This window comes from Pteronotus mesoamericanus, unplaced genomic scaffold, assembly GCF_021234165.1.
Source record: "Pteronotus mesoamericanus isolate MK-2021 breed Mesoamerican mustached bat unplaced genomic scaffold, CSHL_Meso_final scaffold_54, whole genome shotgun sequence".
Lineage (NCBI taxonomy): Eukaryota > Metazoa > Chordata > Mammalia > Chiroptera > Mormoopidae > Pteronotus > Pteronotus mesoamericanus.
In genome coordinates, this window is record NW_026555321.1 from 19,356,812 (window position 1) to 19,371,705 (window position 14,894).

The 14,894-nt window shown below is 35.9% G+C and overlaps 1 protein-coding gene across 5 annotated transcripts in view; it reads left to right on the plus strand.

Annotated features, from left to right (window-relative positions):
• ATP2C1 (ATPase secretory pathway Ca2+ transporting 1) overlaps positions 1-14,894 on the plus strand; it is a 133,567-nt gene that overhangs the window by 99,058 nt on the left and 19,615 nt on the right. For all 5 annotated transcript variants that reach the window (XM_054595163.1, XM_054595166.1, XM_054595164.1 and 2 more), the window contains 6 exons: positions 1,865-2,021; positions 5,545-5,715; positions 6,738-6,835; positions 12,232-12,282; positions 13,201-13,367; positions 14,701-14,769. In XM_054595163.1, coding sequence (XP_054451138.1) covers positions 1,865-2,021; positions 5,545-5,715; positions 6,738-6,835; positions 12,232-12,282; positions 13,201-13,367; positions 14,701-14,769 — 713 coding nt within the window. The remainder of the gene's footprint in view (positions 1-1,864; positions 2,022-5,544; positions 5,716-6,737; positions 6,836-12,231; positions 12,283-13,200; positions 13,368-14,700; positions 14,770-14,894) is intronic.

The following is a 14,894-nucleotide window of genomic DNA, read 5'->3' on the forward strand; positions in this document are numbered from 1 at the left end:
ATTGGTTATGTTCAGTCTGTCTCTAAGTGGGGTTTGGAAAAAGCAGTCTCTCCCTTCTGGCCCAGGTCCAGCTCATGGGTCAGGCAAAGGTCACATCTTGGAAGTCTCTCCTCAGGAGTAAAAAATAATCAGATTTGAGAGTACTTAGGGCAAATTCTAAAAGCTTCCAGAGGTTTCGGGGTGGGAGGCCAGGCAAGGGGAAGATCATATGTATAAAGGTTTAGGAATTAAAGTTCCTTCTTTGGATTTCAAATGCAACATTGGATAGCGGAGGCTGGAAGAAAATAGAAGAAAATATTCAAATTGAGAGGAAATTTATTCCTAGAAGAAATAAAAAATGTGAGGATGGAATAAAATGAATATCCCACACATCTTTTCTTAGAAAGATACTGGTGGGTATGTTAGTCCAGGATAAGACAGTAAACTAAAGAAAAGGAAGACAGAGCACAGTGAATTCTAACCAGGAGGACAGAGGTAGGTAGAAACTCTATGATAAAGAGGGGAGGAAGTTCCTGATTCCAGTCCTGCAGCAGGCTTAGAAACCAGCCAACTCAGATTAGAGAAGGGAAGGAGAACGCGGCTCAAGGAGGAGGGTCTTCAGTAATAGTATGGGAGTAATAGCTTACCTGCTCACTCAATCATGAGAAAAAATACCATTGAGCAGGGCTTTATAATTACATGAAAGAGTTCTGGAATAATTAGTAATACGTATAAAGAAAACCAAGCAAATGCAAAAGGAGGCAATTATTAACTTTCTAAAAGATAAAGCTTGAGCAGGAAAATAACATATTTGATTTATATAAGCCATGAAAACATCATCACGCCCTCCTGCTGCCTCCTTACCTTCTCATATCTGTTCACTAGTTACTTGGGGACCAGGCAGATGGAAGCCCTGTGTCAGTGTGAGCACACACTGTAATAATGGGTGGAAGAAGAGCACATTGTGCACTTGTTCCTAAATTTCCATTTGAAAGTGACACAAGTACTGCTCATAGTGATTGGTCAAAGGAAGTCACACCTGACTTAGTGTGAGATAGGGACAGGGAAATACGTTCCTACCATAGGCCACATGGAGAACTGGGATGTGTATGAGCTGTTCTAGTGACTACCACTTCAACTGATAGTGAGGACTCATAAATTAAACAGAATAGTGACAAATTTTGCTCTAACTATGTTATAATGGTATGGAGTGGAGGAATAGGTAGTGGGGTAGTCAGACTGTCACCTGTCACAAAATGTATAAAATTGATAAGCAAAAAAGTAACAGTATAAACATTTTAAAACATGGAGATAAATAACAAGGAAAACATCTTTATATCTATAAAGTTTAAAATTGGCCAACCTTTTTGGGCTAGGACTAGAGGTGAGAAGGTTTGGGCGGGGGACTGCAGTTTTTCATTGTAAATTTTTGTATATTACTTTACTGTGATGAAAAATAAAAAAGGTCTGATAATACCCATAATTATAAAGTGGTTGTGAGAATTAAATGGGATCACATATATACATGTAATAACAACAAACAGCCTGAACCATTCCTTGGGCTGATGTTAGATCTCTTTCCTATTAAGCTGCAAGCCTCTCTTCAGATCTCAGAGTGCTTTCTCTGGGGTTTAGTGGAGCACTGCCTTCGTTGTTTGGGCGTGAGGGTAGAGAGTAGAGGCTGGTTTTTTTTTTTCTTTATAGGATGCAGAAAACCCTTACATATCAACTTTTAATCTTCAGAGTTCTAGTGCCATTCAAAACGTTAGGCTCGAGTAACTTCCCTGAGGATCATGAGAAGTGAATGCCACTGGCTTTTGGACTCCAATGGCAGATACGTACAAGTTGAAATTAATTCGAATTTATTTGCTATGCTTTTTCTTAGGATGGACCAGAGATTTGTTTTATGAAGGGTGCTTATGAACAGGTGATTAAGTATTGTACTACGTACCATAGCAAAGGGCAGACTTTGACACTCACCCAGCAGCAGAGAGATCTGTACCAACAAGAGAAGGCACAAATGGGCTCAGCAGGGCTCAGAGGTAAGGTTACTTCAGCCTAGTCCCCAAGTTTGGAAAGGTAATGCTGTCTGTTAATTGCAGATGAATTTATGCTTCACATCTCAGCTGTCCAGCTCTAGTCCAGACTTTGTAGGACCCCACTGTTTCTGAAGTGCCATGCTTTAGTTGGCTAATTGGCCCTCAAACCCTGGAAAAATTGGAATATTGCAGAATATGAAATCTCTAGATCTTGTAGATCTGCAGTGATCTCTAGGAAGATGCCAGAAGTTTATTTTAAACAAGTTTATCTTATAAGAAGGGAGATGGGTGGAAGTCAAGGGATGTTAGTCCTTCCTTATTTCATTACTTTGACTGTCTTATTTGTTAATAGATCTAAAATACTTTATTAAATATTGAAGTACTAGGCCCCTAATATGTCCTTTAAGCTGAGATGATTGCTTGTTCCTCATCTGCTTTCTTCCCTTGGCATTTACCAGAGTTAAGGAAGTGCCCAGGTTCTGCTGATGTTTGTGTTCCTGACTGAACATGGCAGGGTGAGAGAGGGGGTCTGCTGTGCACACCCGTCAGGCCGCTTCTCCTAGGGACACCACGTGTAGGATCCAAGAGGCAGAGGTTGGGCCATACCTGGTTTTTACCTTCTGAATAGTCGTCTGGCTTGTGGGATACACACCTACACACACACTCTTACGTAGTCTCTCCCAAGGAACTTGGAAGAGTTGGCTTCCTTAATTTTATTATTTTTACAAAATGGAAGCCAAGCACTGTAATAGCTGGGTGAGGACACAAGTTATGTAAAAAAATCTTCCTACTCATAGTTCACTTAAGCAGGGGCTTTTTGTGTGTATAAAACATTTGTATAGATTTATAGACTTTCTGATCTACAGGTTTAGAAAGGTATTCTTGTGGCTTTACTTGAGAGTGGAGTTTTGGTATTCTTAGCCGCTCACAGCAAGAGGGTTTCAAAGTTGGCTTGGATTTAGACACCTTGAAGAAGTATTAAAGGTCTGGCATGTGCTGCTTGTTTTTCTTAATTTTTGGAGCAGGGATTTCACACTTTGTTTTTTATTCTAACTCTTTTCATCTGGAGGAATGTGGAAGTTTGTGTATGTGTGGTTTGATGTTGAAATATTGTGAAATAGACCAGAGTTGGTACAGGAGAAATCTTTATTTCACAGGGCTGTGGAAAATGTTCTGGTCATTTATCTCCTACTTCTTATATTTTCCACTTCCTCTGCTTGTGCTCCATTTTCCTCTTCCCCCTGAAATCACTGTAATGAAGAACAGAAAGATTTTAAATTTAACTTGATATGTACTTAACTTTTTTTAAGTACATACGGTTTGTAATTTTGAAATTTCAGTATGTTTGTTTTTATGTTTTAGTTAGGGACCCTCCACATGAAAAAGGTTTACCTACCTTGTCCCAAGCAGTAGCAGTAGGTCTTCATCTGTTCTAAAGAAGCAAGCAAATAAATATAGGATACTAACCTCTAGGCTAATACCATCCTCCATTGGGAGTTCAAGGGCTCATCACCCTTCCTTAGGATTTGCTGACACAAACTGGTACTGTCCCCTTCTGTTACTGTCTGCTTCAATTCCAACACCAAGGACTGTCAAGGTGAAGTCCTATACCTAACTGTTTACGTAGATGTGTGGCCCATCTATTGTACATAAATAGTTAGGAATGAGGTCTGTCCAGAAAAAGTCCAGGCATTGTTAACACAACGAAAATGGTTTGTGTGACATTAATATAACCTGGCAGCCAAGGAGAGTGGACGGGGACGTGCATGCATGAACAATGACGACTTCACTGTACTAGTCAGTGGGGGTGATAATGCCATTGAGTGAGCATTTGTACTGTGTGGCCGTCGCATTCAAAGCAAGAGAACATACCAATGAATATGCACCAAAGTTTGCATTAAGCTTGAACATTCCTCTGGAAACTATTCGGATGATTCAGAAGGCTTTGGGGGATGATGCAATGAGGGCAGCACAAATAAAAGTGTGGCACAAATGCTTCAAAGATGGTCAAGCATCTGTTGAAAGTGATCCACATTCTGCAAGGCCTGCAACAAGCAGAACACCTGAGAATGTTGAACGTGTCCAGGCTGCAATCAACAAAGATCAGCGACTGACAGGGTGAGAACTAGAAGCTGATCTGGGGATTCTAAAAACTGCTGTGTCTGAGATTATGACACAGGATCTTGGCATGAAATGCGTTGTGGCAAAATTTGTTCCATGGCTTCTGCTACCAGAGCAGAAGGAACATTGTGCTACAGTTGGGAGAGAACTGTGTGAGGTCCCACTGTGCCTACTTTGAAGGCTACTGAGACTTCATTGTCCTATGTATAGTGTTTCTTGGATCTTGTATCTTCTTCAATAAATGTGTCTATTTTTCATAGTATATGTCTGGATACTTTCTGGACAGACCGTGTATATGACTCTTAACATTGGAAAAATGGAAGTTTTTGCTTCTAACCTAATTTTCCCCAAAACTGTAATCTTCCATATCTTCTGCTGGAATAAGAATGGATACTTCATTTTCCCCATGGGTTGCGTATGTTTAGTTAGCGTGTGCGTGCATGCATGCGTGCATGTGTGTGTGTATGTGTGTGTGTGTTTTCTTCAGAAGGTTCTTCAAATAGTATGCCAAGGGGAGATACATCCCTTTGGCTCATAAGGTTCCAGGATTCTGAGAATAAACTAAATGATAATTTGGAAATGAGCAGTACTTTGTGCACTATATCTTAAGTGCCCAAGGATGACAGGAAGCTAACTATAAATAATGGTAGGGTTTGGGAAAATTGTACTAGAACAAAAATAAAAAAATATATATATATACAAAAACCTCAAATAAAATAAATGAGAAGTTAAAAAAAATAATGGTAGGGTTGTATTATTTATACTCTTACATTACCAGACTTGCAAATAAGAAATACTTGTTAATGTTATGGAAAGGATGAAGGAATCCAAACTATTGTTTATGTTAGTGGTTTTGTAATCACTTTACAGTCAACTTTACCTCCTAGGTATATGAAATTCTTGCATATTGTATCTAATTAATTAATATAGCCTTCTCTTCAAGCTATTGAATTGTTATACAGACCTATAAATTGGAAAGCTGAAGGTAACATTAGTAAAAGCCACCTTCAAAGGTGTCTTGTTTAAAATTGACTTTAAAGCTTAACACAGTATAGTTTTTCCAAATAATTAATTGTATTTTCTAAAGAGCCAGTAGTTTATGTTGAAAGGAACAGCATATGGTTACTATATGAAAACATTCTGTTTGTTTCTCATTTGCCTTCTCTTCTTAACAGTTTTGTCTTATTTCTTTTCATTTTTAATACTTTAAAGCAACCCTATTTCTAGAACCATTAAACTGTGATGTCTTACCACATAATTTTGGTTTTTAGAGATTATATAATAACCATAATGACATCATAGTTGTAGGTGATTTATTTGAGAAGTGTTACTGTCTCTAGGTTTTGTCAAGTAAATTCTAATGTTTTTGGGATTCACATTTTTTTTTTTATTATTATTTCCTAAGTTCTTGCGTTGGCTTCTGGTCCTGAACTGGGACAGCTGACATTTCTTGGCCTGGTGGGAATCATCGATCCTCCTAGAACTGGTGTGAAAGAAGCTGTTACAACACTCATTGCCTCAGGTGTATCGATAAAAATGATTACTGGAGACTCACAGGAGACTGCAGTTGCAATTGGTATTAGACTGCTTCCTTTTGTTTTTGATAGTTTATTAAAAAATTACTGCAGTGCATAGTGTTGTGAGCCATTAGACATGAAATGTGTTTACATAATATTGAGATTACTTATATAATTAAAATTGATTCTTTTGTTAGCTCATACTCTGCATAAAATTGTGGGACAAAACTTTAGTTTAAAAGGTTATACTATTTTTTAACCTCATAATCTGCTTTGCTGATGAATAAAAGTACTAGATCATGCATGTGAAAAGAAACCTGAAAATTAGGTTTTTCCTTTTCATTTAGGTATTTTCAAAGCAGACTTGTACCTACTTTGAAAGAAAATAGTTATGTTTATGTTTCTGTTATCTCATCATATAAATGCCTGTGTTGTTTGAATGCCACTTATGATTACCTTAAGAAGTAAAAGGGAAAAAAAAGCCATGAAAGTTAATCTCCCAGGGCCTGTAAACTATAATGCATACTGATAAAGTTAAGCAGCTTGCCAAAAGTTCGTTAATTCTGGTTTTATTAATATGGAGAGAGAGTGCGATGGGAGTTTCACACTTTATGATATCAAAGAATGTCACTAGAAACGTTAAAATGGTTGGGAAGATTATACTTTGAAATACTTACAGCATTTATTTTCATTTACATACAACTACATTATTACCACAGATCAACCACTGTTTCATTTGACTTTGGATACTTAAAATGCACTTTGATCTTCATTAGAACTGAGCTACTGAACAGACCTTATTGGTCTTGTTTCAGTTTTTAGGTTTGATGATGGATTAAGTTGTGAAAACTCTCCACTCTTAAATTTAAACAAAAAGAGAAGTGTGAAACAGAAAACCCCAGACTTCTAAAATTCAGATAAGTTTGTTTTATCAGTAGTTTGTCTTGCAATTCCTTGATATAGAGGCATTTTATACTTAAAAGTGAGTAGATAAGTTGTATTAACTGAGCGTTATGTTGAGTAGCCTGTCAAACAAAACCAATTTGTTTAATTATGTTTTTTTCTTTCCATTTCTCTTTAGCTGGTCGCTTGGGATTGTATTCAAAAACTTCTCAGTCAGTCTCAGGAGAAGAACTCGATGCAATGGATGTCCAGCAGCTTTCACAAATACTGCCAAAGGTACGTGTAAACTAAAGCCTTTTAGGTGAAAGGCCTTATACTAAGTCTTACTGTTTCTACTGCTTTGAAAATGAAACTATTTATTTGAGAACAGTTAGGACATGCCCACCAAATTTGTTGGTCCAAATCCTGAAATGAAATCTTATCACTGAAATCACTCTTATCATTGAGAGTATTTGTGATGTGATCATTATGACTATCATTGCAAATTTATGTTAGCAAGAACCAAGTTTCTCCAGAGGAAAGTACTATGTAAATTAGCAGTGGTTGTAGGTTGTATTGTATTTATAAAGTACAGACCATTAATTTATACTTAACCTTTTGTTCTATTTTAATTACAGCATGAATATGTACTACTTTTATTAAAAATTGAAGTATTGTTTACATACAGTAAAATTCACACTTGTAAATACACTGTTCTAAGTTTTGACGTTTGGTCTCGTAACTACCACCACAATCAAGATATAGAACACTTTCATCACGCTCCAGATTCTCTTGTGCCTTTTAGTCATCAGCTCCTCCCTCTGCTTCCAGAATGAGGCGACCACTGGTTTGTTTTCTGTCCCAGTAGTTTCATTCTTTTCAGAATGCTCTAAAAATGAAACTATGTAGTATGAGGCCTTTGAATCTGTTCCTTTCACTTATTAGCACGTGCATTTGAGATTTATCTATGGTGGTTGTGTCTATGTGCATATTAGCAGTTCTTTTTCTGTTTGCTGAGTAGTATTCCACTGTATGGGTATGTGTTATCTATTCACCAGTTTAAAGACATTTGAATTATTTTCAGTTTTTGCAGATTATGAATAAGATACTATAAACATATGAATGTAGGTTTTTGCATGAATATAAATTTTTATTTCTCTTGAGTAAATACCTAAGAATTGTGACTGGTTCATATGGTTAATGTATGTTTATCTTTGTAAGAAACTCCTAAGTTGCTTATAATGTGGTTTTTTTGTTTTGCAACTCCATCAGCAATGTTTGAAAATTCTAACTGCTCTGCATCTTCACTAGCAAATGAGGTAGTCATTTCTCCTACCTCTCATTCTGATAGGTATATAGTGGTATCTTATTGTGGGTTTAATTTGCATTTTCCTTACAAGTAATGATGTTGAGTATCTTTTCATGGTTTTTTTTTTTTTTTTTTTTTTTTTTTGCCATTCATATATCTTCCTTAGTGAAGTGTCTGCCCTGCCTATTTTTAAAAAATTGCGTTTGTGTTCTTATTGAGGTTTTAGTGTCCTTTATCAGATATTTGATGTGAAGTATTTTCTCCCAGTCTAAGGCAAAGAAAAACAACTCCTTGTAATGCAGTCCAGATACTCAGAAGTTATGCACCCACAGAGCATCCAAGATAATAAAATAAATTAAGCTGTGTTTCTTTTTCAAATGTTTAACAAAACCTGTGTTGTTTGTGAGTTTCACAAAGTCTGGTTGGTATTTTATAGTGTCATAAACTTGAACATTCATTTAACAGAACTCTAGCACTTCTGAAATCTTAGATATTATTATAAAACATCTTTTTTAATGGCTGAACAGTGTTTTGCTCGGGTATACTGTGTTGTATATAAACACACAGCAGGTATATGGTTATATAACTCTTGTTTTTCATTGTTTTGCTTTTTGAAATTTGAGCTTCGATTTATATTTTGTTACCACAAATAATACCTTTTAAGGATAATCATAATAGCAACCACGTGAGGGCAATGCATATGTTACATATATTATCTATTTACTCCTTACAGCTGCCTTATAAAAGATAGGCAACTTTGTTTTTGCTGAGGAGGAAATTGAGGCACAGAGAACTTCAGAGACTTAACTGAAGTCTCAAAGCTGACGAGGGGTGATTTGGCATTGGGACTGGAGCCCAGGCCCATGTGAATCAGAGTACATCATCTGTTGCTTACTGAGTGATTGAACATTACTGTACATAAGTCTTTGTGCCCAACTCAGTTTATTTTTGTAGAATAAATTCTTATGTGTGAAATGATAAGACCAATGGTCAACACATTTGTAAAGCTCTTAACGCATATTGATGAATTGCCCTCTGAAAAGGTTTTAGCTTCTGTTTCTACAAACTACATTTCATGCAGTAGCATTAAATCCCTACACCTCCAGCCTCACTTGCAGTTAGATTTTGGATGTTGTTACTATTCAAAATGCACAGTTCGCTCTTCTACATTTTCTTTTTCTCTTTTTCAAGCTCTATATACTCATTAATGCTATTTTCAGAGCATATGGGAGCAAGTGTGGGTGTTCGCTTTGTTTTAAGTTTAGTAGAAAAGGTGTTTTCATATTTGAACAGGACTTTTTTGTGTGTCCTTTCCTAATGGTTTCTGACATTTGTTCCCAAAAGAATAAATCTTGTATTAGGTTCCCTGGGAGTATTGGGACAGAGTATGCCCTAGTAAATATATGTGAAATCTGCAGTTAATTAAACATTTTTCTAATTTGACCTTTGTTTAACCCTTTCTTCCAGACCCTTTCCCAGAAATGCTAATAAGCAGTGAAACCAACAGATGAAAATTTTATTTGCTTTCTTTAGTTCACTCTCTGGCACTGATAACAAATGCTCATGATCTGAAAACCAAGCTAAAGGTAGTTAGAGAAAGGGGAAGCAAATTACAATTTACATCATTGGCCTGGACAAATTACATCATTGGTCTTTTCCAAAAAGAGATTTTATGCATTAGTTAATTATGGCAGATATCCTGATGATGTTCAAAAGAAGATAAAAAAATTAAAAAAAAAAAAACATAAGCCTAGTGAGAAGCGCATTCATTGACTTGCTTCAAGTCATCCTACTCTAAAGAGAAGTTTCATAAATACCAGGGCTTTCTTTCAGGTATTTCATGTCTTTTGAATACCTGTCTTTTTTTTTTTTCCTCTAAATACTGTTAATAAATTTTTTTAGTCCTTTGAGCTTAGCTGGGCTCCCTGCTTCTGCCTCCCCCGTATTCCCACTCATCACCCCAACAGATGTATTTTTCCCCCACTTGTCTTTATGTAACTCTCTTATAGCCAACGTGTGTTTTTGGTCTTATACTTTTACCTCAGATCAGTTTGAATAGCTTTTCATTTATTAGTGTTAAAAACAAAACTCTTCTTCTAAATTGTCCGCTCACTGAGAGTTTTCCACATGTACTAAATCATGTTAATTCTGTTCCTCCTTAAGATGCTTTTCAGTTTTCCCTTTCCATAATTTAACCACACATTTCAAGTCTCTTTACATTGCCCTGTCCTTTTGACCTGGAGCCAATTAAAAAGTAGTATAAAAACTGAATTTTGCTTAATTATTTATAAGTCCATCTGGGAGGTTTCATTGTTTTTGTTTATGGTTTCTTACAGTTTGTTCTGTAGTTCCCATCGTTAAATGGGAACATCCTCTTTTGTTTTTCATTTTTTATAGCAGTACTTGCATTTGTATTTCTGTCAAACCTGTTAACCAGGTCCCCGTAATATAATCCCAGTTTGTGTGCTGTTTAATTTTTGGTAGGTTGTAAATATCTATTTTAGTTACTTCTTTTTTCGTCAGTGCATCAGGTAACACTTATATGTCTTGGAAGATTTGAGGGCCTTTGGCAGGTTATTTTAATGCTGGGAATGCTTTTTAAAAATTAATCTTTCCTTTAATATTTTCCTATTTTCTATTTTTCAAAATTTTCTTTTCCTAGTACACCTTGTATGTTAACGTTGATCGAAAGAACTGTGGAGTACTGACCACAACTATGACACTGAAAAATAAACACCCAGGAGAAGAGAAAAGTCCCTTTTACAAGTTGCTTCTGAAAGTGCATAGCCTTTCCCTTCTCCCTTTAATGATTTATCTTTTCCTCCCATGCTGTTCCCTAACCTTTCTCCTTTTCTAACAAAGTTCTACTTCTTTCCCACTCTCCTTTTTCCATTTACTATTGTCCTCATCCTACCTTCTCCTCTTCTGCTCCCAAACTGCAGTGATTCTATTCTGTACTCGCCTTTCATCAGTATATTCCCCTTTTCTGAGTAAAGAGACATAAATGTGCAAAGATTATTAATAGATGAAATTCAGTTACCCTCAAGTTTAATCCTAGCTCTGTGATACAGTGATGTAGTTTAATTTTTACTCATTTCTAGATGTTTAAAAAAATATCTAATTTCTTTAGGCTATTACTTTGTGTTTATTAAGTTTCAATATTTTTACTCAGTGAAAAAGATGAACCTGTTCATCCCGGTGTTTTAAGAACAAATTTTACTCTGTTCAGTGTTACCTACCACATGCAAAACACCGAGTGAGTCTTCAGCTTTGCATTAGTAAAAGGAGAGAAAGAAAGGATGGTGCCTGGAGACAGATACTGGATGGTTGAAATTGTGAAAATTCTCATCTGCTTTTGTTTTCTTTGAAATAGGAAACAAGATTTTCAGCTGAGAGTGGGGTCGGAGAAAAGGATCAATTGAAAGTGTAAGGAGAGAAAACTAGTACGAATGAATCCTTTATGAGCGTAGGAAAGAGAATGGTATATCATGTAGATATTAAAATCACCATGACTTGCCAGTGTTGTTGGAGAGACAGTGAGGCAGAAGCTCAAGTCTTTGTGAAACTGGGGAGTGACCCTTCTGCAGCAGTGAATGCTGGTAGTTAGAGGGAAGTGTAGTCTCCTGTGGCATTCAAAACTGAGGTTTTATGAATAAAGAAGGGAGAATGGAGGACACTTACCCTTTCTAGGCTCTCCTGGTTGTACTATTTGAGAGGACTATAGGGATGGCCCATGTTTTATGGGAAAATGAGGTTAAAGCAATGTGGAAAAAAGAAGGATATTGGGGAATTTTGTTAGTTACTGATGACTGACTTTGGGGCACAAGGAGAGGGTTTCAGAAGACAGGAGATGGGATCAGAAAAAGGGATTAAAATATTTGGTTTGGAGAGAAAAGATCATATAAGCAGCTGGAGAGACAGTGGAAAGATCCTAATGAATTAACCTAAATAAAACAGAATGAGCAGACACTTCACAGTTAAAAAAAAAAGGGGGGGTTCAGAGGGTGCTTTGCAAGTATGGAGAAGTAGCTCTTCTTTCTCTTTCCTGAGACAGAACAAAGGGAAGAGTCTGTTTTAGTTGTGTGCAGGTGTAAGGGGAAACAGGTGCAAGAAAGTTTCCCTTTCTCCATCGCAGAAACATTTCAAGAGTAAGGCTGTTTCTCCTCAGATTGTGCATTTCCTGTGGTACCTTTGGTAAAGTTTGAAATGACCATGTCAAATGAGTATCTTAATAAACATGTGGCATATTGCTTAAGCTTGATCTCTGTGGCAAATTAAATACAGTTTAAATTCATAATTAAAAAAAATCATTAGTTATAAGCATGTGGGTTATTCTGGTATTTCTTAACATTGAAGATTTTTGTTGTTTCTTGTATTTTAACAGGTTGCAGTATTTTACAGAGCTAGTCCAAGGCACAAGATGAAAATTATTAAGGTAGGTCTCTAAGAATCAGATTGTTTAATCTTTATATCCAAAATGCTACTTCTTGTCTTTCATTCTGTTTACTGTACTAAGAATATTTGATAGAGCATTAAAGTCAGAAGTACTGTGTAGCAAACACACGAGGAAGATGTAAAAGAAAACTTTAATGAGACATCTGCAAATACAGTCTTTTTTAAACAATTGAACAGCGTAGAAGTCTGTTCTGACAGGAGTCCATAGTCAGATCATCCCAGTGTGATTAGCAGTAATTACTTAGAAACCGAATAAATACATCAAGAAAAAAATGTTATGAGTGAAAACAATATTTAAAAGGTTATATAAATATGTACATATATATATAAAAGACACACACACACACACACACACACACACACACACAACACAACTGACATAGTATTCGTTAGTTCATGGACTAAAATTACTAATCACCATAGCCTTCTATTGTATTAGTGCAGGGTTTCTTAGCCTGAGCACTACTGACATTTTGGACTGAATAATTCTTTCTTGTGCGGGGCTGTCCTGTGTATTGTAGGATGTTTAGTAACATCCCTGACCTCGGTCCTCTAGGTGTCAGTCACATCCCCCAAGTCATGGTAGTCAAAAATGTCTGCAGATATTGCAAGATGTTCCCTAGAAGGCAAGACTGTCCCTGAGATGCACTGTATGATTAACTCTAGATCAGACTTCAGACATACAGTTCTCACACATTGGGAATATTAAAGGAAACTTTTTAAAGCTTTGTCCTAAGATCTCAGTATATTGAAATTTATTGAAAACTTGGTGGTCTCTATTTCCAATTGTAATTATGTGAAAAAAAAATAGAGAGGGTTTGTTTATCACTTTTTCTCTGTAGAAGCAACATTTTAATCAGAATTCCTCCTTAACCCCTCCCTTCCTCCTCCACTGTAGTCTCTACAGAAGAATGGATCAGTTGTGGCCATGACCGGAGATGGAGTAAATGATGCAGTTGCTCTGAAGGCTGCAGACATTGGAGTCGCAATGGGTCAGACTGGCACGGATGTTTGCAAAGAGGCAGCCGACATGATCCTGGTGGATGATGATTTCCAAACAATAATGTAAGTTTTGTTTCAGTGTTCCCTGATTCGTATCAGAGAATCTTCTCCCATCCTTTCTTCCACCTCATCCCCAGACAATTCAGGTGGGAAAGAATGAGCAATATTTAAACATTGGATGAATTAACTATTTTACTAGATCAGTTAATCTTATTTTATGGCGTAGCGTGTAGTTTTGGAGAAAATTATTCTAAATGGAATGGAAAGGACATAATAAATGGCAGTGCCATTCATTTAAGAAATATCTACTGAGTGCCAATCAGGAGTCACAGTTTTCTGGCCTTAAGTGTGGTGTTATAGCAGTGAACCTTTATGGGGTCTTTATGCTAGTTAAATCCAGGCTATCAGAAGTAGGCATGTGCATGGCTGCATAATAAGTATTAAAAATAATCAAGTTTTCATACATACCTATTTTCTTATGTCAGTAATTGTTCATGTTGTCAATGATAGTTTATTAAGTTACAGTAACTTTGTTCTAGCCACAGTTTCTAATTGATTTAAGATTCTTATGTAATGTATGTCATTTTTCAGTTTCACAGTGTTCAGGTGGGAGTCACCTGAATCCTGTTTTTTGATAATCACCTATCTGCCAACCTGAGTCTTACTTATTTCAGTGATACATACTAATGGTATGACTGTGGTGCTTCATTAACCCATTGTGGCCTAGAGTGAAGCATGTGGGAACTCAAGACTCAGAATTGCCAAGCTCTTGCAAAGATAGAAGATTTTTCTTTCCATTCTTAGAATTGTATAAAAATTTTGGACGGAAGGGGGAGTTATTTTAAAAGCACCTATTTTCCTAGATTCAACAAAAAAAAAAAAGATAATTTACATGAATTTTTGTAATATAATTTTACTACATCTAATTATGTATAGGAACAAAAGATAGTTTAAATTCTGTAGTTCTTACACATCCCATTGCCATTTATTTCCTGATATACATTAATTTAACCCCCATGTGTGCATCTTAAATGTCTAAGAAAAATAAACTTGGATTAAGAAGATTATTACTTTAGTATTATAAGTGTGTAGTATTATGTCTTCTGTAGACTGACAATGTGATTTTAATGTTGAAATCTTTTTAAGAATAATAATTTTAATATTGTAGAATGAAATTAGTTCAGGTGGGGCTTATTATCAGGATTTACTGTAATTCTTGCTGGATTCATGTTTCCATATTTTTTTCTAATCTTAATTATGTAAAGAAAATAATAGGTTCTTTTAGTGATATATGTGTTATATTAATTGAAACTTTGTTTTCAAAATTAGTGTTTTTGTATGGATATCTTTATTTTTATGCAATAATACTTTCTCACTTTTTTTTTTTAAATTTCAGGTCTGCAATTGAAGAGGGTAAAGGGATTTATAATAACATTAAAAATTTTGTTAGATTCCAACTGAGCACGTAAGTTTGTAAGAAGTTTGTCACCATGAGTTTTATAGATAAATTACATGAATATTATAATTCAAGCAGAATGCCTAGAAGCTTCTGGACTCTCTGCGGGTTGTTCCATGTGTTTTCCAAAATGA